Below are 25,705 nucleotides of genomic sequence, written 5' to 3' on the forward strand. Positions count from 1 at the left end.
TGCAAGGGGAACCAGAGCAACCTTTTGAGTGTTTTCTTTGTACTCTTGACAGACCTCAGAAAGGAACGCTTTCTTTTTTGTTTTAAAGGGAGTATGGCGTCAAGAATGCAGACCCACAATCAGCAAGAATGTGGACCACACATCAGAAATGTTTGTGAGTGGCAAGAGATGGACATAGTGGCTTGATAGATGTTGACAGTAGAATGCCAGTCTCACCATTTACCTTAAAGTCATTCATTGGTTTACAACCACAGGCTCTGTTGGCTTCCGAGCACTTTCAGAGGCCAAGCACGTCAAACTCCCCCACACCAAAGCCTACAAGAACATGGGATTTACACTAAATATTAGGAATTTAAAAGGTTCTTTATGAAAACGGGTCCCACCACACATTGTATTATTGAGAAACAATGTGAGATCCTGAAAAATGTCGGCCACGTTCCCTTTGAATGAACCACCTTTTAAATACATAACAATGATGAAATTTGTTCCTCCAGCATATCAGCATAATCTTTGGCTGAATGAAGAATGCTTGAAGACTTCAATTATGAAACCAAGAGTGTATTTTAACATGAGAAAATCTGCAGATGCTGGAAATCCAAGCAACATGCACAAACAAAGCTGGAGGAACTCAGCAGGTCATTTATGGAAAAGAGTAAACAGCTGATGTTCAGGCTGAGACCCTTCATAGGGGTGTTGTATTAAAGGGAGATCTTAATTTTAATCTCTGTTCTCAGATCCTGATGAAGGGTCTCTGCCGAAACATCAACTGTTTACTCTTTTCATTTATGCAGCCCGGCCTGCTGAGTTCCTCCAGCAACTTGTGTGTGCATTTTAATAAGTAGCAGTAATTATCACCCTCTTGTATTATCCAGTAGGCATCTACAAGGACATATCATCTAATGGGTACCCACAAAATCCACCAGATTCATCATTTCCAAAAGCTCACAAGGAATCTCTTGCTATCACTGATAGTTGGACAGAATTGTACAAAAAACACAAATGATTTTAACAGTAAACGTTTCTCAAGCAGCTATAGAGTATCTAATTATAGCTCTAATTTGAAAAGGAGCCACTTGTCCCACTAAGTACCAGTCCCTCAACCAACAGCCAAGTAGATGATTTTCATCATGGTTCCTTTTTTTTTGAAGCCTCTTGTGCAGAAACTACCCAGCATATTTATTACACTACACCTGTGACCTATTATTCTGTTATTTTGATATGTCTGAAGTCATAAAGGTGCTACATTAAAAGGGAGATCTTCATTTTAATCTCTTCTTGGGTGATTTTAATTTTACACAATTAGTTGGACACTCAGATTTTACAAAACTTTTCTATTTTGAATTATTTTTTCAATGCTGGGTTTCAGTAAAATAAAGTGCAAGAAAAAAAGTGATTGTAAAGGTGTAGGTATGATGTAGTTGTATTGGTATATTGAACTCTTCGCAGTTTACTATTTATTCTAGAAGCCAAAACCAGATTTCATGTTAACACTTGGGTAGGGGGAAAAAAGATACTGCCCAGATTTACACATCACACATTCCTCAATACAATCAAGTAGAAGATATTTTGACTATATGATTATCTGTTAACAACTGGCCTTTTCTAGACTCTGAACACTTCCTATTAAGAGTGCAAGATTGGAATTAGAGGAATTATTTGTACTTACTAACATATTCAAGATCTCCCCAAAAATTCACGAGGCATTTGCAGTCTTGTCCTACAGAAATTCTCTACCCACAGCACAAAACAACAAGGACTGCAGTAATACAGGGCAGCTTTCCACCACTGTCAGAGGCAGCGCTGGGTAATAAATGCTGTTATTGCTGCATCCTGTAAATGAGTGTAAAGAGGTTACTGTTGTAATTCAGAGAAAACAGAAGCACATAGTTCCACAATAACATTTATATAAAACACTAAATAATTTGCTTTCTATGATTAGTTCAGTAAATACGTTGGCTCGGACACTAAAGATGGCTTCGATATTCTGTGAAATAGTGTTGTGCTCTTTCTTGTCCATTCACGACAGATGGGTCATGGATTTAACATCTTCTGAAAGAGTGTTCTCCTGACAGAGTAATATTTCACAGCATTGCAGCTCGATGGTTTCACCATTCTCCGCAAAGACAGGACAGCCATCTTTTAAAAGGCAAAGGAGGTGGAGTAACACTGTGGTTCACAAACGTGGTGGTTCTGTCTCAGTCCCACTCACCTGATCTGGAATATTAGTGATCAAATGTCGTCCCTTTTATCTGCCAAGGGAGCTTTCCATCATCATCCTGGTAACGGTGTACATTCCAGCTCAGGCAGGCATTGCAGGATCTGAGCAATGTAATCAACAGGAACAAAACTGTGCATCCTGATGCCTTCCCTATCATTTGGGATATCTCAACCAGACCAGCGTGAAGTAGTCGCGGAACAACTACCATCTATATATCACTTGTGGAACCAGATGAGTCAACATACTTGTCCACTGTTACACAACCATCAAGAACACTTACCATCCCACACCCACACTTTGGAAAGTTCTATAACCTGGCTGTATTTCTACTCCCAGTGTCTGGGCAGAGACTAAAGACTGCACCAGTGGTGTGGACCAAGGAGGTATGGTCAAGGGAGGGAGAGGAGCACTTACAGGACTGCTTTGAGTCAGTGGATTGGACAATATTCATCTTCGAGTCTGAATGAATATGCCACAGTCGTAATTGATTTCATCAAAACCTGTGTGTGTGTGAACCAGGAGATTCGTTATCTGCTGAGGGCTAGTTCTGTGGCATTCAAGACGGGTGGATCCAGAACTATACAGACATTCCAGGTGTGACCTACAGAAGGCTATTTTAAGGGTGAAGAAGCAATTCCGATTGAGGTTAGAGATGGAATCAGTTGCATGTCCGCTCTGGCAGGGTTTGCAGGCCATTATTTCCTACAAAATAAAACATTAAGTCTTTATGATGCTTCACTCCCATATGAGCTGAACACCTTTTATGCACACTTCTAAAGGGGATAACAAAATTATATCCATACAAATCCCTGCAGCATCTGGTGACCGTGATCTCTGTCTTGGAGGCTGACTTGAGAACATCTTTCAAGAGGGTGGGGACTCTGATGGTGTACCTGGTAGGGCTCTGAAAACCTGTGCCAGCCAACCGGTGTGAATGTTCAAGGACATCTTCAATCTCTCACTGCTGCAGTTGGAGGTACCTACCTGCTTCAAAAGGGCAACAATCAGATCAGTGCCAAGAACAGGGTGATCTGCCTCAATGATTATTGCCCAGTGTAATTAACACCTACCTACTGTGATGAAGTGCTTTGAGAGGTTGGTCCTGGCTAGAATCAACTCCTGCCCGAGCAAGGATCTGAACCCGCTGCAATTTGCCTATCACAGCAATAGGTCAACAGCAGGTGCAACTTCACTGGCTCCCCAACTCTGCCTTCAATCACCTCGAAAATAGTAATACTTGTAAAAAGTCTTTGGCACATATATATCGCTCAGGCGACTAAGACTTTTGCACAGTACTGTACTTGTTAGGAATGGTGAAGGTGGGTGACACGGAGGGGTGTGGGACAGGTGGGTGCTGCGGGTAGGGGTTGACACAGGTGCAGACATAGACAGCGCTGAGACACGAGGTAAGGTAATTTGATTCCAGACTATTGGTTTATTGATCATTACAGAATGCCTCTGGTGCTTCCCACTCCCTCCCCTCACCCTTCCCCTTTCCTTAACCATGATTCGCCTCTCCCCATCCCCTTCCTACTCTCAAGTCCACAATAGAGACCCAAATCAGAATCAGGTTTATCATTACCCATGTCATGAAATTTGTTTTTTTTTTGTGTGGTAGTGTAGTGCAATTCGTAGAATTATTACAGTTCTCCGCAGAGTCTTACTTCCACACAGTACTGTATGCCAGGCTATTAACTACAACTCAGCGTTCAACACAATCATACCAAGTTCTAATCAAAACAGTTCTAATTTAACCTTGGCCTCTGAACCTCCCTCTACAACTGGATCATTGACTTCCTCAATGGGAGACTAGGCTGTGTGAATCGGAAACAACATCTCCTCCTCGCTAACAATCAACACTGGCACACCTCAAGGATGTATGCTTAGCCCCCTGCTCTATTCTCTTTACACCCATGATTCTCTGCTCAAAAGCATCTAGAAATTTGCCAATGACAGAACTATTGTAGGCAGAATTTCAGGTGGCAACAAAGAAGCACACAGGAGCAAGCTAGATTAGTTGAGTGGTGCCACAGCAACAACGTTGCACTCAATGTCATTAAGACCAAGGAATTGGTTGTGGACTCCAGGAAGGGGAAGCTGAGGGACCACACATCAAGGAATCAGAAGTGGAAAAGGTGAGCAGTTTCAAGTCCCTGGGTCCAATATATTGACAGAATTACAAGGAAAGCACAACAATGGTATATTTCATTAGGTGTTTGAGGAGAATTGGCACATCATCAAAGACTCTCGCAGATTTCTACAGGTGTTCCATGGAGAGTATTCTAACTGGTTGCACCACCATCTGGTGTGGAGGGGCCGTTCCACAGGATCAGAAAAGGTGCAAAAAGACCCAGCTTTATCATGCTGCACCAGCATCCAGGCCACCTTCAAAAGGTTGTGCCTCAAAAAATGCAGCATCCATCATTAAGGATCCCCATCACCCTGGACACGCCCTCTTCTCATTGCCTCTATCAAGGAGGTGGCACAGGAGCTGAAGACACATTCAACATGAGGAACAGCACATCACCTCTGCCAGCAGATTGCTGAATGGACAATGAACCCATGAACACTATCTCAGTATTTTCCCCCTCTTTTTGCACGACTTAATTTTTTATATGTTTAATTATTAGGTATTGCAATATACTGCAGCTGCAAAACAACACATTTCAGGGCAGTACTGTGCAAAAGTCTTAGGCATTGTGAAAAAAATTCTGTAAAGAGAAGATGCTTTTAAAAATGATGAAATGAAAAGTTTTAATTATCAAAAAATACTATAAAGAGCAGTAAACAGCAAGAAATTACATCAAATATTTGGTGTGGTCATCCTTTGCCTTTAAAACTGCATCAATTCTCTTAGATACACTGTTGAGCAGTTTTATTAGAAATTCAGATGGTAGGTTGTTCCAAGCATCTTTGAGAACTTGCCAGTCCTTCTGCAGACTTGGCTGGCTTGCTTGCTTCTGTCTCTCCAAGTAATCCCAAGATAGCATCAATGATGTTGAGATCAGGGTTCTGTGGAGGACATACCATCTGCTGCAGGACTCTTCTTTCCACTAAAGATGGTCCTTTATAAACTTAGCCATGTGCTTGGGATCATTATCCTGCTGCAGAAAGAAGTTGGGACTGATCAGACATCTCTCTGGATGGTATTCGCGTGATGGATGAGAATCTGCTTGTACTTACATTAAGGGTTCCATTAATTCTGACCAGATCACCAACTCCATTTGCAGAAATGCAGCCACAAACATCTACTTGCTTCACTGTTGGCTGCAGACATTCATCCATCCATGTAGCACTCTCCAGCTCTTCTATGGACAAACTGCTTCCCGTATGAGCCAAAAATTCCAAATTTTGACTTGTCAATCCGGAGCACTTGCTGCCATTGTTCAGCACCGCAGCCCCTGTAGTTTTGTGCACAGGCAGGTCTCTTGGCTTTGTTTCCACTTCGGCGGAATGGCTTTTTGGCAGCAACTATTCCGTGAAGACCAGTTCTAACAAGACTTGTCCGTACTGTAGAGGGGTGTGCTTGGATTCCTGAGAGTTCATAGCAATGATACAAGAAAATATCATTCGAAAATGATAGAGCTGTTAGCAGTGCCGGACTTCCGATTTTAGAAGGGACGTCAGTTTGATGTCTCTCTCATTTGTGCACTGTTTGCATGGCTGACCTCTGCGTTTCTGGTCCTCAACCTTGCCAGTTTCTCTGTGCTTCGTCAGAAGAGCTTGGACAGCTCATCTTGAAAGTCAAGACTGCTGCAAAATTTCTGGGTTGACGAGGACCTTGCTGATGTAGTATGACTACGTTTTGTCTTGTTGCTATGCTCACTCTTGCCATGGTGTGAGAATTGATGATTTGAAGGTCAAACACTGACATCTGCCACATCCTCACCTTGTAGTTTGATTGTCCTTTGCCCAGTTAGACTCAAACACTTGTTTCTGTTTCACTTAATCAGTTTCGTTAATTCAACTCATTATGTCATTGATCAGTAGCATCCTGTTTGTTATCTTTGTTTAAAGATGCACTGAGGTACATAAATACCTACAAAGTTATCCAGTTCATATTTGAAAAGTGGTCTATTATTTAATATTAATGAAATGCAACATTTCATTTTTTGGAAAATGAATATTTGTAAATCTAAAATTTTGCTCTTTTCTACTGACACATTAACCTATAAGACAAAAATAAAATCTAAAATACAATTTATATAAAAAATCTAGGGTGCCAAGACTTTTGCACAGTATTGTATGCCAGTGATATTAAACCTGATTCTGACATCTATTTAGCATTGTGGGACCACCAAGATCTGAGACCAGGTTCTTAATACAATTGTATGCATTCAATAGTTTAATGTTCTTGCTCATCCGGTAATCACATTTGATTTTGAGAGTAGCAATAGCCAAGCAAGCAATGAATTATCTGTGCGTACTCGTTCTATTCATTTCCCACACCCACATTCTGCACCAAAATCAACACTGAGGTTGAAAGTAAAAAAAAACCTGTAGATTACCGCTCCCTCTTACCAGCGCAACTGTGCAGCCACATATAACTGAAATGCTCCAATGCACACAGCATCTGTTGCTGCGCGGCTGGAATAAAGACAGATGAAAAAATTTTATGAAATGTGAAATATTTTGTAGTGTATTTCATTATATCCTTCAATTAATAAAAAAGTATGCAATTTAAAAAGTTTCATTCTAAATATTCATAGTATGCAAATTACAAAAAAATTTAAAATGTTGTACAGATTTCAGGCAGTGTAAAACTTCCCAGCTCAGAACAACAGTTTAAAAAAAAATAGGGAACATTGCTGTAGATGCCACAAATCTGAAAACAAAATGCTGGAAATTCAACTGGTTGGCTTGTAATTTAAATTGGCCTCTGCTTTCCCCAATAAACCAATTTATCTTTACTAGGCTGGTAAACTGATCTATACTTAAACTGCTTACTCATTAAACAACCCTGCTAAATGCTTAAGGGCCATTGGCAGCACCCATTATGAAACTGTATGTGTGTGATCTTATACATATGTATCTCCAGGAATGTTGGAGAAAATGAGTCTGCACCCCTCAGGCTTCTGCAACCTTATAGCTTCTGTCTATTGCTCTTGTACATTTTGGTTACAATATTGTCAGCATATCCAGCAGTAGCTTGCCACTTGTGAATTGGACTCTATTTCACATTATGATGCATTTCTGCTTTGATTGCTCCTTTCTTTGTTGCTATTTTGGGTAATTTTGACTGAGCGGCCTGGATTCTTTCGATTTTGTCTTTCATATTGTGTTTTCCATTTTTTTTGCTGCCGTTAGCACAATTTAATTCTTTTTGCGCAGGGCAAGGTTCAATGCTTTTTTTTTTGAACAGATTCCATGGTTTTCTTTGTCTCGTGGCTGTCTGTGTGGAAGACAAATCTCAGGAGTGTATACTGCATATATACTTCGATAATAAATGTACTTTTAATCGTTGAATATAGTTAAGCTCATTCATATGGAGAAATGCTATAATTTAACTCATTTTTGTAGTGTTTTGAAAGTACATTATATAAATACAATCAGACTCTTAAATCTTTTATTGCAAATAAATAAATTCCAAACATTTTGTCAAACAACCTGAAATCAGTTCACATTAGTATCAGAACGGTGCACTTCACAATCCACAAAACCAGTTCACAGTCACTCCAAATAGGTACAGGAAATGGGGAGAAATTGTGCCAATTCTAACTTGGGAAAGAACAACTTTTGACAATTGAGGGCTGTTTTACAAGCAATTGCAATTAATCAGAACACAGAAAAGAGTGATGCAACACAGAATTGCAATGTATTTTCACGAAGAGCTGCATTGGACTATAGAAACCCTGTGTAGTAATACTCTATTAAAAACTGGGGAACAACAGGAATGCTTTAATGCACACTTTTCCCTTGTCCACCAGATACAACCAGAATTGCAGCAGAACTGCAGTTAATAAATGAAGACAGGAATTTAGTTGAGATTGCCTCGCCTCAAAATGATTCTTATATTAAATCCTCATATGCAGTATTACAATCTCTCGTATTAATGTAGACCATGAACTTAATTTGCTCAGACCGAATGATAGCAGATTTATATCTTTTGCTGTTTTCATTACAAAGACTGTGTAAGTGGGCTGGGCTAAAGAAATCAATGCCAGCTCTCATCTCTCTCTCTCTTCCTGGCTCAAGCTTCTCTTCCTTCTGTTAACTCATTTTTGTTGCATCTTGCAGGGCTAGATTCTGAAAATTGTGTATTCTTGCAATACCATTTAACGTATTGAACTCTTTGAAAATGTAATTCAATTAGTCTCACTTAGCCACACCTGACCCAAAGCTCTGTACTCTTCTCCATGGGACAACAATGAAAATGAAAAAGAATACATTGACCAGGCCTCTATCTTGAACCAGCTTCCAATCTTACAAAAGTACAAGATTATAAAACTGGTGATGAGGTTCAATATGTCTATCTTCCTAAAAGTTGATTCAGGTCAGCCTAAAGCAGTCAGACAATAATACCACAACACTCTTTTTGAAAAAAAAAGCATCTTTCATTTTCTAGTTTGCAGGGAACTTGGCCATATCCACAAAACAAACCATCAACATTGAGGTATATAGCAGAATACATTCTAGATGCTACTTCTGCTGTCAATAGATAATTCTCATAAGGATGCAAGATCGGAATTTGCTTTCCTTCTCCAATAGCTGACAATCATGAAGATATTGGGCAGGTGAATTTACATGATGCTCTCGTAAACACCCAAAAGCCCTACAAGACTAGCCTTAACTGATAACACTCCAACATTATATGCTGATGACATGGCTCTTAACAGCTGTATAATTGAGAACTAATGTTCTAGATTTTGAAAAACGGGTGTGTAACCAGAGATCAAAGTTGCAGTACAGCTGAAGAGTTTACTGACAGAGTTAAGGAACCTGACCAGCCAAATCAATGGCACAATTAATGATCAGATTCCATAACTGCCACTAAATTCTTTTTGTTTGATTGTTGATGTGTCAATGACAATAAATATAGACAATAAAAGTCATGGTAAGTTTACATTTACATTAAAATGAATGCTCAGTTCTGCTTCTCACTGAAGTTTTGTATCGCAGTAAAAGGCAAAACTCTGACAGGCTGCATGATTGCAGTTTTACCCTGAACTAAGAAGTTGCACATCATAGACCACAATCCTGATAAAAAGTGAAAGGGGACATAATCCAATTCAATAGATATAGCACCAGCCAAAGCATTTGGTTGAATACAGCATGTTTGTACTGCACCCTAATCCAAGCCCTTATGTTCTCTCACCCACACTTTGTCCATCATCTCAATCCCTCCCACATCAAATTGTCACATCAATTATGTCCATTACAAACAATAGATTAACTTGAGAATGCTGAAGATTTGAAATAGAGTGGCTGCATTTGACCTCTAACCATTTAATACATCAGTGGAATTATATCATACACTGCTGATATATATTCTGGGTCACTATCTGAGGATGTTTCTCTCAAACAGCAGAGGAGGACATTATGAAGAGCTGCTATTTTTCAGAAATAAAACAAAAGCAGCACAATTAGACTGGCAAGAAAATTAAATAATTCTTCAATTCAAATCATGAGATCAACTTAAACCCAAAGTCAAAACAACACTACACGTTGCCTGACACAGAGATGATCAAATGTATTTGTCCCATCTGCATCTTTTGCAGGCAAGGACATTGCTGTAAATCAAATGAAACATATCGGTTAAATTTGAAGAAACTTGGAAACCTTTTATGCAACATTTTCATATGATGTAATCTGACCTTTCCGAATCTTTTTTCTAAATTTAAATTATATGATGAGAGGAGCGGAGTTAATGACATTATTGAACATGTCCGATATAAGCTGTTGGTCTAGTCCTGTTTTGTTTTTTTTCCTTGGGGTTTTTTTTTCTGTTTTTCTTTTGGGGTTTTTTGTTTATATAAAAAAATTTTTAAAAATCAAATGAAACAAACAATAGTGCTTCTAACATCCATGGGATAGTTTGTAAAATAACTAAAGGTTTGAGATGAGTGGCAGAAAGTGGTAAATACTGCTGCAAGAATGAGATGATAGCAATGTACAGTACATTATGGAATATACAACTATCTTTTTGATTTTTGGTTGACTTGAGACAAATGAGGAACCAACCCCTATAGCTAAAACGAGTCTGAATTCTATTTCCCTATTGTACCATTGATAAGTGTACCATGTAATACAGCTATGTATCTGATCAACACAGTTGCATGTACCACATACAAAGTGACCAGTACGAATGCAGAGAAGGTTGCTGTGATGGTAATTATTAACCAGAAACTGGTGAAGGTTACAAGTTTAGCAAGTCTCTCTTCTCAATGCAAGTCCAGAAACTGCAGATGCCATATACTGGGCCAGAAAGTGAAAAACTAGAGTCAGTGATGGAATTCATACATATGAGAGTATCCTGCTTTCAATGCAAGACCCTGTGAACTCCTTGCTTTACAGATAGAGACTTCACTTCGAAAATAAATTGATCTAGAAATGAAAATATAGTCTTATATTTTGACAGATATATCACATTCTCAGTAAGAAAAAAATCTAAATCTATATAGACTTCTACAAACTAAGTGTCTCTGCATGAGACTGGGTATCCATCTTAGAAGGAAAAATCATTCTGGCTCGATATTCTTTAATTGTAAGAATGAAAATGGTAAGGTTATGATTAAGTTTAACTTCTCCAGAAATTTACCAGATCTGAGAGAGCAAGGGGAGTCCCAGCCACACATTCTAATTCAAAAAGACTATTCACAGAACTGCAATGGTTTTCAACTGACAGTTTTACAATAAATTGATGTAGCATTTTCACAGGTAACATTTCAGATTCTCATAATGCATGTATATCACTGATAGAAATATATAAATATCCAAGGTAGCTATTCTAAATGATTCACTGAGTTTGGTTTAGACATAAAGAAAGCAGTAACACTGCAGAGAATTCAGTTTCTAATGTTCTGCATCACAGCAGCAGCAGTCAGTGGATAATATTCAGGTGAGAAATGGATGCCTCCTTGACTTTTAATTTCTGTATGAATCAGACAAATTACTAGAAACAACTGGCAAGAGGACCAATTTTGAGGCTACATAATGACGGCAGTGTAACTTGCTGCAAGGTGATAGCACAGTCATTTGGCTTAGAAAGAATCACAGCAATAACTGCTACAGAGCTCACAACACAAGCTTGAATCAGTTTTAACACATTGCGAATATTAGTGGGAATCCCACTAGATAATTTTCATTTCCTCCTCCAGGGTTGTGGTAGCAAACATAGCAAGCTTAAATCTCCTAGAAACTTTCACATAGGGATATCAGAAAGCACAATTTTTGAATGTTCAGATAGGATGTCTCAAAGCAAACTCAGCAAGTTGCCCAAATTCCTTTGAGAAGGGATGGAAATAGAAAGTTCAAGGTAACAGACATCACTAATAGCAAATACATCTCCAGACTGTACACCATCATCTTTCATCAATTACAAACCCAACTAGTTTATAAATGGTTTGCCCTTTCCAGGTAATGGGCATGAATAAACAATCCATTTATTACATTTAATATTAATAGTCAATATCATGCAACCAGTGAATTTAGCTACAAACAGAAAATTTAGAGAAACCATTGAACAATTCAACACCTAGCCATAAGTACATCTTTTTTTGTCAATTTATACTTTAAAAATTTACCTTTCAGCAGGGATCTCTTCCACTGACAATCTTAAGTGTTCTCTTATTTTTCCAGTCATCAAACTGAATAATCAAGGGAACCATTAAATGTCTGCAAACTGGATTTTGAGAGAGCCCTTTTACAATCTCAGGATGCCTTCAACCATATGTATCGACTGATATATTTAGAAATGTAATCACTATTGTTGGTAGAGAACTCAGCAAGTCGACAGCAATGTTACAATGGTGACCATAGTGTGACAAATGGCCCATTCCTCTGCCATACAACTCTATTTGGTACAATTCAATAATTCCAAGTATAAATAATTCAAAGTTTGGAATTCTTGTGGAAAATTTAAATTTTAATAATGAAGATATCAGAGTATATTAACCAATCGTATCATTTCAGGAGCGGGATAGGGTAATCAGCAACATTCCCTCTAATTTCCTATTTTTTTTTAAACAGCTGTGTGGACCAAGCATAGCTCTGAGCAGGATTATTCTCCCCCCCCCAAAAAAAAATAAACAGCCTGAAAACTGCACAGCACTTTGAATGTTTCCTAAACACAAGTAATGATGTCAAACAATCAAAACAACTGATAGGCACAATGCAAAATTTAAATGTTTTGAATAGAAGGTAGTATTCGGCAGGCTGGTGGCTTATTAACAATGAGCCACTCATTTCTATTCTGTGTTTATTGCTACAGTTTCAGTGTTTCAAGTTTCAACAGTCTTGTAACTTGAAACACTGACAATGTAAATACGTTGATGCTCTAAAATGTTTCAAAGGTTGCGTTAAGTTTATTATTTAGAAAATTTATGGATATATTAATTATCAATTACAGGGCATTTCACAATGATATTAACACAGATTTCAATTTTTAACATTACAGTGCCTTGAAAGTATTCAACAACTATTCTCACATTTTACTGTCTCATTTCCTAAACTTAAAATATATTGGATTTATTTTGAGCTAATCAGCATCATGTTGAATCAAAAGAAAGATTCCAATACCTGTCAACAATTTACTAAAAATTAAAACCCAAATTTGAGGCTAAAAAAAGTATTCACCCCTTTGTAATTACTATGCTAACTTTCTTCAGATGCAACACTACACATCACCTTACCAATTCACCCAATTAGTTGATGTAGAAAATTGGAGGATCACCTGCTTTTCAATTAATTTGTTTTTTTCATGAATCTGTAGGGTTCAGCAGTATACCAGATTTTCAACAGACTAAACCAAAATGAAGAAAAAAGAGCTTTCAAGACAAATAAAGGAAATGATAATAGAGAAGCACAAATCTGGGGCTGGGTACAAGACCATCTCAAAGACAGTGAACATTCCTCAGAGCTCCGTCCATCGAGAAACAAGAGGAAAAAAAATGAAACCACAACCACACTGCCTAGGTTAGGCCATCCCTCTAAGCTTAGTTGCCAGAGAAGAATGGCACTTGTCAGAAAAGCTACTTTGACGCCAACAGTCACTCTGAGTAAGCTGCAGAAGTCAGTGGCTGCAGCTGGAGATGAAGTTCATGGTTCCAAAATCGCTAAGGCCTTGTGTCAGAAGGGTATTTATGGAATAGTGGCAAGAAAGCAGCCTTGGCTTAAAAAAAAAGCATACCTTTACCTGTAAGAACTTTGCAAAGCATCAATTAGTCGATATCGTAAAGATGTGGGAAAAGGTCTTGCGGTTGGATGAGATTTATGTTGAAATTTTTGGTCTCAACACTAAGTGGTATGTGTGACATAAATCTAATAAAATGAGCATCAGCCAGGAAAACCATCCTTATTGTAAAGTATGGTGGAGGTACCGTCATGATATGGGAATGCTTTTTCAGCAGCAGGGACTGTTAATCTGGTCAGGACTGATAGGAAGATGAATGCTGCTAAATACTGAGAGATCCTGGATAAAACCTGCTAGCCTCTGCCAGAAAACTTAAACTGGGGAGAAAGTTAGTCTTTCAGTGGGGCAATGACCCAAAGCACACTGCCAGAGCAACCAAGGAGTGGCTTCAAATGAAGAAAATTGATGTCCTTGAGAGGCCCAGTCAGAGACCTGACTTCAACCCAATTGAACATCTCTAGCAAGACCTCATGATTGCTGTCCACCGCTGCTCCCCAACTAACCTGGCACAGCTTGAGTAATTTTGCAAAGTGGAATGGGCAACTCTTGCTCTACCACATTGTGTAAAGCTAATAGAGACTTATCCAAAAAATCTACTGGCTGTAATAGCTGCCAGGGACGGTTCAACTAAGTACTGAGCAAAGGGGGATGAATACTTTTAAACCGCTGACATTTCAGTTTCGAAGTTTTAGTTTTTCATGCTTTACAAGTTTCTGTTTTTTGGGCTGTACTGTGAAAAAAGGAACAAGCATATAACTCACAAATAAAAATACTCAGTTATATTGTAATACTCGTCAATGTGAACAAAGGGTTGGGGGCTGAATACTTCTACAAGGCACTGTATACAAAAGAAAATTCCAGCCACGCTGCAACAAAGTCTATCTGCAGAGAGGAGCATTTCAGTTACTGCACAGCCATTCACCTGTGCAGCTTAATGGGAACAGTGGTAGTCAGAAAGAAATATTTTGTGACCTGCAACTAATTGTAAAGAATTTAAATAGATCACTTGAAAGAAATGTTAAGCAATTCATCAATATGAAGATATTTACTCTCATCTATTTCAGGAGAACATTACCTTTCAAAACAATAACTGACTCGCAGCAATTCAGTGTATTCCCCACAGCTCAGGCCTGGCACAATGATAGCAACAAAATGACCCAGCAAATATACCATATGGTGCTTTTCACAATGCAAGTACTTTTTAGGACCAGTCACTATCTTATCATGCGAAATACCAAGCTCCCACAGCAAAATGAAATGACCAAATAATCAACTTTTTAATATATATTGATTAAAAGATAAATAACTGGCAGGGATATTGGCTAAAGCATTTCATCCAAACCAGAAATAAAACAAGCTCAATTGGTGGAAGATACTCTATGACTCTAGCTATGTTAACCCTTTACTATTCTAACAGAATTTGCCTTTGGAATTATATTTAATTAATTTCCATTCTTATGAAGTAATATTTCTGGAAGGTGATCACAAGGGCCAACTTCTGGTGCAGTTTCTGGGCATTCTCCAAAAGGGCACAAGAAAAACAAATATTTAAAATAATGCAGGGAAGAGAGGGTCATCTACGTTACACATCATAAATGTGAATCCTATCAAAAAGACAAAGGCCCAAACTACAGATTGAATCAAGAAAAGATTAGACAACTTAACAAGTACTAGATATCAACAAGTGGTAGTATCAAGCCCATATTGTGACTCTTGAAGATCTGGTAAAATAAAACATAGGGAGAATCACATAGGGAGCTGGCATATCTGCAGTGATAGGGGCGAATGCAAGTTTGAAAGACTGCATTTACTTGGAGCCTTAAAGATATGAGGAAAATTACATTATTGCTGGTTGTAACAGTTTCCAAATTAGAAAGCAGACAAGAATAGAAGTAGTGAAAGACCAACAGAATGAACACGGCCTTGTTATGCCCAAGTACAGTATGTTTGGAAAAGAACTGAGTAAAAAAAAAAGCATGAAAAGACTCCAGCATGGCATTCTCAGTGATCAATTACTATTTGAGCTTCACTAAATCACATCTTTTTGCCACTGTATAAATCAACCTGCACCGATTCTCACCATCCCACATCCTTTATTTTTCCGCCTCTTGGTGCTACAGTCAAACCACCCACTCTCTGCCACTAGTACGTAGTTCTGTACATTGATACCACATTAACCAAGATAAGTGCCCAATCCCGCTAAAGGTCACTCCATTTCCATTAGGCCTCAATGCAGACATTACATAACAATCTCAATACAGACATTACATTGTATTACTAACATAATTAACATAACCCACAAATCTGTAGACTGAAGGTCTATATTTAGAAAATTGCATATGGTCATTTGCCATTAAACTCTCATTCAAATTTGAATTATTAAAAACAGGTAAAATGCATTTAAAAATAACTTTTCCTAATTCAAAAAATCCCTCCATCTGTCATGCAGCTGATTTTAATAACAAATAAATTACCACTTGCTAAAAATCCTAAAATGGAATCACTTCTTTAAAAAGGTAGAATATAAATAATGAATATTAGAATAATGAAATAAGGAACGGAAAACATGCTATCAAAGGTGTCAGCATCTAAAAGTGAAAATAAGTTAATCTACTTTTCACAAGCTTGCAGATGCACTGTGGATTAGTAACATTTTCCTTTCCTTCTGATTTCATTAGTCAATTTTAAAAATGTTTGTTTCTGCAAATGGATGCTGCAATTAGCTCTTGGCAGCAATTCCCAATAGCTTGAAATCTGCACTGTGCAATGGTAAATGCCGAGATGAGGACAGATCAGAAAGTGTGACTCACTTACATTTTAAAAGGAGCATATAACTTGGAAATAAGAACCTACATATCAATATCCATTGAAAATTTTCTATGACATATCACTTGACAGGAGGGAAACAGAGCCATTACAATTTTTAGGAGATTACCTCGTCTTCACAGTAGTGAAATCAGTTTTTTTTTTATTTGTCCAGAAATGCCTTGATTTTCCTTACTCAGCTCTACCTTTATCTAAACAATACATACTCAAGGTCAGACAACCCAACATACCCAGTGGTAGTTGCAATCCCAGAAATAAACAGGCTGCATCACAATTTTCCATACCACATGTATCAAGAAACGCAAGGGGAAAAAGGCATTTACTTTGCTTTCAAACACAAATTCTGTGATTGAATTTTATTCTGAATCTCAAACTTCTTGGATAGTTATTTGTGAAGCTTGTAAGGGTGAACTTTCATGATCCAAATGGCAGTAATGGGAGAATAATTGTATAAAATGGAGTGCTAGCAACAACAGAAAAAGGTACAATATTTCAAAGTCCTTATGCAAATTAATCATTCGGTGATGACATGCTTAAAACACTTCTTTTGGAAGGCAAAGTTTAGAGGAGCTTTTTTTTTAAACTTACATGTAACAAAAAGATGGTGCCAGATCAAACAGATGAGCAAAAAATTTGGACTTGATAAGAGACCCAATTTCAAATTTCTATAATTTTGCATGGGCCTTCAGGAGAAGTTTACTATTTATAATCATTTAATGCAGGGTGATTAAGGTAGGGGTGATCATCTGATTTTCTGTTCTAGAATTGGGAATGAATGAATGGCACATTCACAAATGAAAAGACTATATTGCCCCATTTTCAACAAAGTACTTGAGAGATTCTTTCACACACATATATCGCAAAGAATCTCTCAGTGTATGTATTGAGGCATATGGTAGATAAGCATAAACTGAGAATTGAAGCAAGCATTCATAACCTGAATTACTTGTTTCCCTCAGTAGTGAACATACACTATCACAGAGTACAAATAGCAATTGCTCAGTAAGCAGATCATGTGGTAAATGAGGTCATTCTCCAGAGAATTTTTGTTCCTTCACAAATGAAAAATTGCTAACAAATTGCAAAGAGGAATTCAATCTGAAGAAGTGCAAGATAATATCTTTGGAGGAGTGCAAACAAAGTGGGAAAATACCCAAAGAATGGTAAGATACCAGGTAGGGCAATTTTGTTGGTGGATCCCAAAAGACAGCTTATCTAAGCAATAAAGTGATGATGATAAGTGGAATATTTTCCACTGCTGGCAACAGCAAATATTAAAAGGTCATGGTGAAGATTAAACAGTAATTAGGTTTGCGCTGGTGTACTGAAGGATGGGTAATCTCTTTCATCCAGTTCTTGAGCATTCAACCTGAGAGGGTGTGGAGATAAAATGACCCTCTCCATATGAGAATTTCTAAGATGAGCATTCAATATGTAGAAAACCACAAGGCAGCCGATAAGACCTGGCAAGTGCGATTATTCTTAATTGCTCATTTGGTTGGCATGGTATGGATCAGTTTAATATCATAAAGCTATATATTTCTACAATTGAGAAATTAATTACACACAAGTGCTATGCAGTGATATCACCTCTCATTCTTCTGCTCCAAGAACCAAAAATACCTACTGAAACTATTCATTGGGCTTACACTTAAAAAGTTTGTCATTTTCAGCAGGGCACACAAAAATGCTAGGAACCATGAATTTGTACCTAAAGCAATGAATCAAGCATGGTGGGGTAGAAGGGCCAGGCAGTCGTTAAGCAGAATCCCTGGAACATTTGGAATTAAGGCAGAAATTAACCCAATTTATGCAATTAAAGCACTTCAGTTCCTCTAGTTATAGCTAGAAGTTTCTGCGTTGCAATTATTCTCCACACCAGCTTAAATCTGCACTTCATGCAGTAAAAGCTATTTCCCGGACAACCCAATCTATTCCATATCAATAAAGACAGGTTACTTGAGGATGAGAAGATCACCTCAAATGAAACAGTAGAAAATTGAAACTCAACTAAATTCCAAAAAAAAAAGGCAGCACCCAGACAGTTCCCCATTTTAATGAAAATCTTTCGATAATCTTTTCACCCAGTATAAATGCAGAAAAGACCTTTCACTCTGCTCAGTCTATTTTTAAAAAAGCACTGGTAGTCTCACACTCCAAACTACAAATTAACATTGTTTGTGAGTCAGTACCTCCTGATAGTTTCAGTACACGTTTTAAAGCAAGGAGAACACTTATAAAACACAACCAAGCACAACAGGAAGAACTGCTTGTGTCTTCATGTCTAGTGATTTTGTAAGTATTTTTCAGAGCAAAAGCAGATTTTGCTCGATGGGGACCAAAGCACTTCTTTGGTCTCTGTTTTGATAGTGTATCAAATTTTACTACTTATAGACGTTCTAGTGTAAAGTTAAACCCTAGCAGCCAAAGCATTTCCTTTTCATACACAGATGACTACTCCAGCATTCAACCCCAACACCAATTTTAGTATCTCACCACTGGAAAAACTAGCTTAAAAGCAAAACAATTTCATTTGTTCATGGTAATCATCAATTTCATTGGATGGATTCATCATTGTATGTCACAATAAGTATGGATTTTAGTTTTTCCCCTTGTCCCCCAGAGATGTTACCAGCTGGTGCATGGAAAACCCAGGGATATCACAAGTAAAACTCAACTGTAAAAGTTCTCCAAATAGAGCGATCTATAAAAATCAGCATTTAAACATTTCTTATACACAGCAGTAATAAGCAATTCAGTACCTTATAGTGAAAGAGAACTTCCAAAGCTACAAAGGAACCATTTATTTTCATTACGGTATGAATTTTTCTTTTAAAATAAAAACAGTGGGAGAAGTATTATTTACTCTAAAATCCACTTATTTGGCACTGTGAGCATTTTGAATGATGGACCTCTAATGTTACAGGGTGCATGGAAATGCCAAACCTACATATTCGTAAAAGATGTGATAAGAAAAACTTATTCAGTTACAATGATTACATTTTCAATATTGCAATCATTACTGTCTCCAGGATTGTCTCCTTTATGGTGCGCTGCTGCAAATTTTGAGGTTCTCACAGAGGACTGACAACCTCGATAACCAAGATCTTCAAACCTCTCATTAAGGTCATTCCACATTTGCTTTGGTGCATTTCTGAAGGAACAGTACAGTTCACCTGTTATCAAAGTCGCTCGCTCCCTTTTGAAGAGGTATAGAGTTCAAAAACCAAGGCAATTCAAATAATAGTAAACATCTGTTTAGTGTATCCCAAGCTTTTTACCCTTTGTTCTTTGGCTGTTCACAAACGTCCAAATGCCAAACAACACAATTGTTGCCCTTTTCCCAAAGTGGGATTACCATTGTAAATTTTGTTTTTATAAGTGTTCTCTTATGTCTCAAATTCTGTGCAATTACTAACAACTATTCCTTTAAATTAAAATACCTCAGATCAAGTTATTAAACATTAGATCCAAAGGCAACAGTAGTTAAGTGGATGTAGCTGCAAGCTTCTCACGTTTTAAGTACAAACAGGTTCCACCAGTGAACAATCCATAATTGCTCTTCTCAGGAAATAATACCCATCGCTGCAGGTGTGTAGCTGGAAGCACCTGTGTCGGGGAGAAAACTGGAAGTCCTACGTACGATTCAATGTCTGGAAAATTCTAGAAATCTGTAACATCACAGGTCCTGTCTCAGGATCGTTCATCCACTGAGTACTGTTCAGTGGATTTTCCAGCATATCTTCAAAAGCTGCAAAGCAGAGCAAGAGGGACAGGGGGGCGGAGGGGGGTTTAGAGGAAGAAGAGAAAAAGGAGAAATGAATTGCAGTACAACACAAAACTCTAGACAATGGTATAGTAAAGATTACTTTAAAAAATCTCAAGTAGTTTGATTAAAACTGTCCTTGCTGTTAAATATATTTTACATATTTGAAAAAAATAATCACTTGTGGTATATTAATTTTTACAATGCATATTTTAAAAATTATTAAAATTTCAATTAGTGAAGTACATTCCTTTATGATTTAAAGCTCCTATTGCTCAGTATTAAGTGAATAAAATAAGACAAGCAAGTAACTTCTAAGGAACTTAAAAGATCATGCTAGTTTCACCAGTTTTATCATAATCATATACAATTCAAACAAGCCATTTGGCTCAACTTGTCCATGGTGACTAGTGGGCAACATTCTGTATTTACCCCATCATCCAGTCCACAGCCCTCTATACCTAAAGCATTCAAGAGTTCATCACGATATTTGAATGGTGAACCACACTGTTGGACAAGGATTCCAGTACTTCCCACTCTCTCTGGGTAAAGGTGGTCCCCCACATAACCCCTTCAAATCTCTTCTCCATCACTCTAAACTTGTGTCCTTTTGTTTTAATTACCTCTGATATTGAGCAAAGTTTTCTGGTGACTGTTCCATCTATACCTATCATATATCTCAATCATGTCTCCTCTTAACCTTCTTCATTCCAGGGAGTAAAGGTCTTGCTTTTCCATTCTCTCATCATAACTGGAATACTCCATCCCAGGATATATCTAGGCTAATCTTTGAATTCTCTGCAGCACTATCACATCCTTCCTATACCTTGGTGACCAGAACTGCATGCAGTACTACATTTGAGGTCTGGCCAAGGGTTCTCTCAAGTTGGAGCAGAACCTCCCTAGTTCTGTATACACTGCCCTTACTACCAAATTCCGATATCCTGTATGCCTTTCTAATCACAATGTCCACTTGCACTACTACCTTCAAGTAGTTCTAGACATGCACTCTGAAGTCCCTGTTCCTCAATTTTTCCCGCGACCCTACCATTCAGTGTTTGTCCTAGCCTAATTAGTGCTCTCAAAATTCATAACCCCACATTATGGATTAAACTCCATATGCCATTTTTCAGTCCATTTCACAAAAATATTGATATCCCTCAGTAGCCTAAAACTAACAAGCAGCAGTTCTGCCAATCCTGCTAAAAAGCCAAGGTTGTTTGCAAACTCAAGATGTAAAAGTACAAGCAAGACACAATTCACTCAGACCAATCCCCTCACGAGTCCGCACATTGCCAGAATCTTTTCAAAGAAGAATCAAATGCTATGTGAATTACAGGTAAAGTGTATTGCAAGGAGTCTGTGAGGATTTTTTTTTTTTTACAGAAATTAATAACATTGAATGAGAGACTACTGTCAAAATTATTTTCCGAGCAACAGAGGAACTGTTTAAGAAATTAATTTCACCTTCCTTTGAAGCCAGGATTGAACAAACAATACTAGATGACAGACTTCTCCACCTCTTGGTTAGACAATTATATAGGATTCTTGGAAGTAACCATGCAAGAAAAGTACAAGAGTTTTGATCATACTTGGAAAGTCCACAGGCCTGATAATCCTACTGCCCAGATCAAGACAGTGCAAATAAAATATAATGAATTAAAAGATATTTCTAAGAGAAGGAGATATACCTCACACATTATGAGAGTTCTTTAGTATATTTTCCTCATCTACCTAACAAAAGCAAAAACAAGTTAGGCTGCTCTTGAACCAGTCAATAATAACAGCTGCCATGGGCAATTGATAGTTCTAACATTGCTATTGTCCTATTGCGAAAGAAGTCCAGAGGGAAAGTTATTTTTGTACAGATAAATTGTTATGCAGCTTTGCACTGAGGTTTTCGTTCTTGTTTATAAAGATCACTGTTTGCTCAAGGGTAACCACACCATTACAGTAACACAGTCACACAGTCAGCTTGCTCACTGAACATCCATGGATAGCTGCAACATTTTTAGAAGTATAATATTCAAATCTGCATGATTTGAGGAACATTTAAACTTTCCAAAGTGTGCCGAGAACATCTGACTATATCAATGTCACGCTTTGTTGCAAAGCAAGGCATCAATACTATAGTAACAAATACAAAGGACTGCTCACTAAACAGTTTATAAATCCCTGAGTCACTGAGTTCCAATCTGAGTCACTGATCTCAGCAAACTGAAGTTGTAGTTGTCAACTGCGTCCTATTTAATTATTTTCAAATATTATTTAAAGGTTGTCATGCAACTGTTAAATTGGCTATGGAAGTGAAACCTACTGACAAGAGACATCCCAGGCAAAGTTCCTGCTGCAAAGTAATATTTAGCCTCTTATGTGAATGTACATGCTCACAAGGGAGAGTGGCTCATTACATCTTGCACGTGAAAAGCAGAAACTAAACTAGTTAAACCTTACAAACTGTCTTCTTCTGGTTGACCAGATTTTAACTAGTGGTGTGTCACAAGGAGAGTGGAACCTCAACTTTTTACATAAATTAATTGGATGAAGGAACCAAAGTAATGATTCCTAAATCTGCTGATGCCACAGAGAATTGGTAGGAAAGCAAATAGTGAAGAGGACACAGAAGGATTCATAGGATATATATGGGAAACGATCTGAAGAGCAGAACATGGAAAAGTATAAAGTTCTCCAATTTGGTGGGAAAGTTGGTTAGAGATTAGAGTTCTAAGATGCAGATAGATCAGGATACCTTTGCACATTATGAGTGAGTACTGGTATTGCTGAGTACTATGTGTTGGTCTCCTTACTTAAGGAATGTGTTAAACACATTGAAAACAGTTCAGAGAACATTATACCAGACAGATATCTGGAATGGATTGATTATCTTATGGGATAGATTGGACAGGCTTGGCCTTTCTGTTCTGTAAATCAAAAGAGCAAGGTGACGGGGGTGGGGGGCGTAAAGCAAAATCCTGTGGGGTCTTGACAGATTAAACAAAGAAAGAATGTCCCCATTTTGTGGGAGAATCTAGAACTAGAAATCATTGTTTAAAACAAGGAATTGCCTATTTAAAGAAGAGGAGGTCAAAATTTTCTATGTCAGTGGGCCTTATGCCTTTGAAACTTTTCACAGAAGGCTTTGGAAATCGTGTTTTGAGTATTTCAGGCAGGGATAGAAAGATTTTTTAAATGTAAATGAGGGAGTGAAATTACCTTTGATGTGTGGTGATGTGTTCAACTCTAAGTCAATCAGCCACAATCTTTGTGAACAAGAGAACAGATCTGAGGATCAAATGGCCAACTCTTGAACCTAATCAGACTCATAAGACCCCAAGGAAAATATGGAAATAAACACTTGGATGTAGTTAACATCCCCGGGAGAAACAGCAAGGGCAAATAGAGAGGAAAAACTGTTTGCAAAAGATACAAGGAGTCAAAATAAAAGTAACAGTTTGAAATTCTACTTTATCATGAGAGCAAAGCTTTATAAGAAAACTTACCAAGCAGTGTTTTAGGATTAATCAGTCCCAGCTGTACTACAGGGTTGTCCAAAATGGCTTGAAATAATGGACTTTCCACATCAATGCCATTATCCAATTCCTCCGGGGAAGGCTTTCGATCACCCAGCAGCCACTCACACTGTATGATGAAAACTGCTTATTATTGATCAGTTACAAATTTATTCTTTGCAGATCAATTGGTATGGTAACCATTCAATTTTGCAGATTCAGAATCTTTCAATTACAAGACTTTACACCTTTAATATTATAAAATGACTCAGATTATTTGAAAGGTTATACAAATTTTTGCCACAACAAATTCAGGGTCAACAACAAAACTTTTGCTCTAATAGGTGATTTAAGGACCAATTTTAAAGCAGGAAATAATAAGGGGTTTAGTGAGGAAATTTCAGACATTGGTCCTTACAGAGTGAAGGAATGTCTGATCAGCATTGGGCAATTAAAACTGGGGATATGCATAAGGATTGTTTGCTGAGAGGCTGTAGTCAGCAAAGGGCCAAGCAGTGGAAACGAGTTTTAAACTAAAGCATCATATATCCGCAAGCCAACATAGGTGATCAAGTTCTAGGGTGATAGGTAAAAAGTACTGGTGTGAATTGGGAAATGGATAGCATACTAGGCATTAGCAGCATCAATGGGTTCAGACACATCCAGCTGGCATCCACAGTCAGATCATATTCCAGGCATGTTTTAGTTGGAAGAAAATTTATTTATAGCATCTTTTCTTCCTCTTTGGTAGTCCTCCAGGTCAAAGATCCAAGTCCAGTTGTGCAGATTCTAAAGGTTGCTAATATAGCTACTGTGAGACTCACAGAATCTGCCACAGGTGGGGCAGAAGGTGCTTTATAGCATAAGTGATTGTATTTTAAGAAGTCATTGTCTAAGGATCCTCAGGAATCAGTGAGATTATTATACTTTGAGAAAACTTTCAAAATATCCTCACATTCTTTTCTACATTTATCTTGTAATATCTTGCCATAACAAATTGGAATGGAGTAGTTTACATAGATGTGGTGTCACAATGCTTGATGGAACGTGTTGACACTTGTGAGCTGCGTGCAGCACAATCCTCTGACCATGTTGGTTATTGATGTAAAACAACACATTTCATTGTGTTTCAATGTATATGCGACAGATAAAGGTCATCTTTAATCTTGAATCTCTTCAGTGACTCCCAAGTCAGACAGCAGGAAAAGCTCTAAATATTACAAACCGTTTCATCCCTATTTTTTCCCTTTTTAAAAGATGATCAGAATTATGGTGTCTCAGAAATTCCCAGATACATTCTCCTCATTCCAGCCAGGGGAGCTGCAGTTGTGGATCTGCTCAACGTTCTCCCTGTGAACGTGTGGTTTTCCCCGGGGTGCTCTGGTTTCCTCCCGCATTCCAAAGATGTACTAGTTAGCAGGTTAATTGGTCATTGTAAATTGTCCTGTGATTAGGCTGGGTTAAATAAGTGGTCTGCTGGGTGGTGTGGCTTGTTAAGATGAAAAGGCCTGTTCCGTGCTGTATCTCTGAATAAATAAATTTTAAAAGTTCTAGCTGATCTGACTCACACAGCTGCCTCTCTTCTTCAAACTACTACTTCAGCAACCACTCTCTTCATGTAAAACTGGGAGGTTCAGCGTTTAAGTAAAACTATTACACTTAATAATTCATGAGATTTACTAAATTTCATAGGCTTTGTTAATGCCTCTTTGGTCAAGCTATAATCTCACTTAAAATATTTAAAGCACTATTGTAAGCTCAGGGTGGAGAGCATGCAGAGGGAGAAGTGGATGAGGAAGAAAAAGAAAAATTACAGCATCTTAGCTTAAATAACAGGACAAAAACCAACAAATTTGCACAAATATTTCCTTTGGGAGCAAAGGGCTGAAATGCTTTAAGGACATGATTCTCAGTAGTCTGAATAATTTAACAAAATTTACCCACCCAAAATTTCATCATTATCAATATTCCACTCGCTCCAGCCATTTGCTACATTTTGGTTTGCAACAGAACTTACCATATTGACCATTATTGCT

General features: G+C 37.8%; 1 protein-coding gene across 1 annotated transcript in view; it reads right to left on the reverse strand.

Moving 5' to 3' along the window:
• Positions 1-7,776: 7,776 nt before the first annotated feature.
• The window catches only part of ubac1 (UBA domain containing 1), a 43,870-nt gene continuing 25,941 nt past the window's right edge, over positions 7,777-25,705 (reverse strand). The window contains exons 9-10 of the mRNA XM_063073596.1: positions 23,661-23,799; positions 7,777-20,145 (exon numbers count right to left, since the gene is read on the reverse strand). Of these exons, the coding sequence (XP_062929666.1) occupies positions 20,030-20,145; positions 23,661-23,799 (255 nt within the window). The 3' untranslated portion in view covers positions 7,777-20,029. The remainder of the gene's footprint in view (positions 20,146-23,660; positions 23,800-25,705) is intronic.

This window comes from Mobula hypostoma, chromosome 21 (assembly GCF_963921235.1).
Source record: "Mobula hypostoma chromosome 21, sMobHyp1.1, whole genome shotgun sequence".
NCBI classification, from domain to species: domain Eukaryota; kingdom Metazoa; phylum Chordata; class Chondrichthyes; order Myliobatiformes; family Myliobatidae; genus Mobula; species Mobula hypostoma.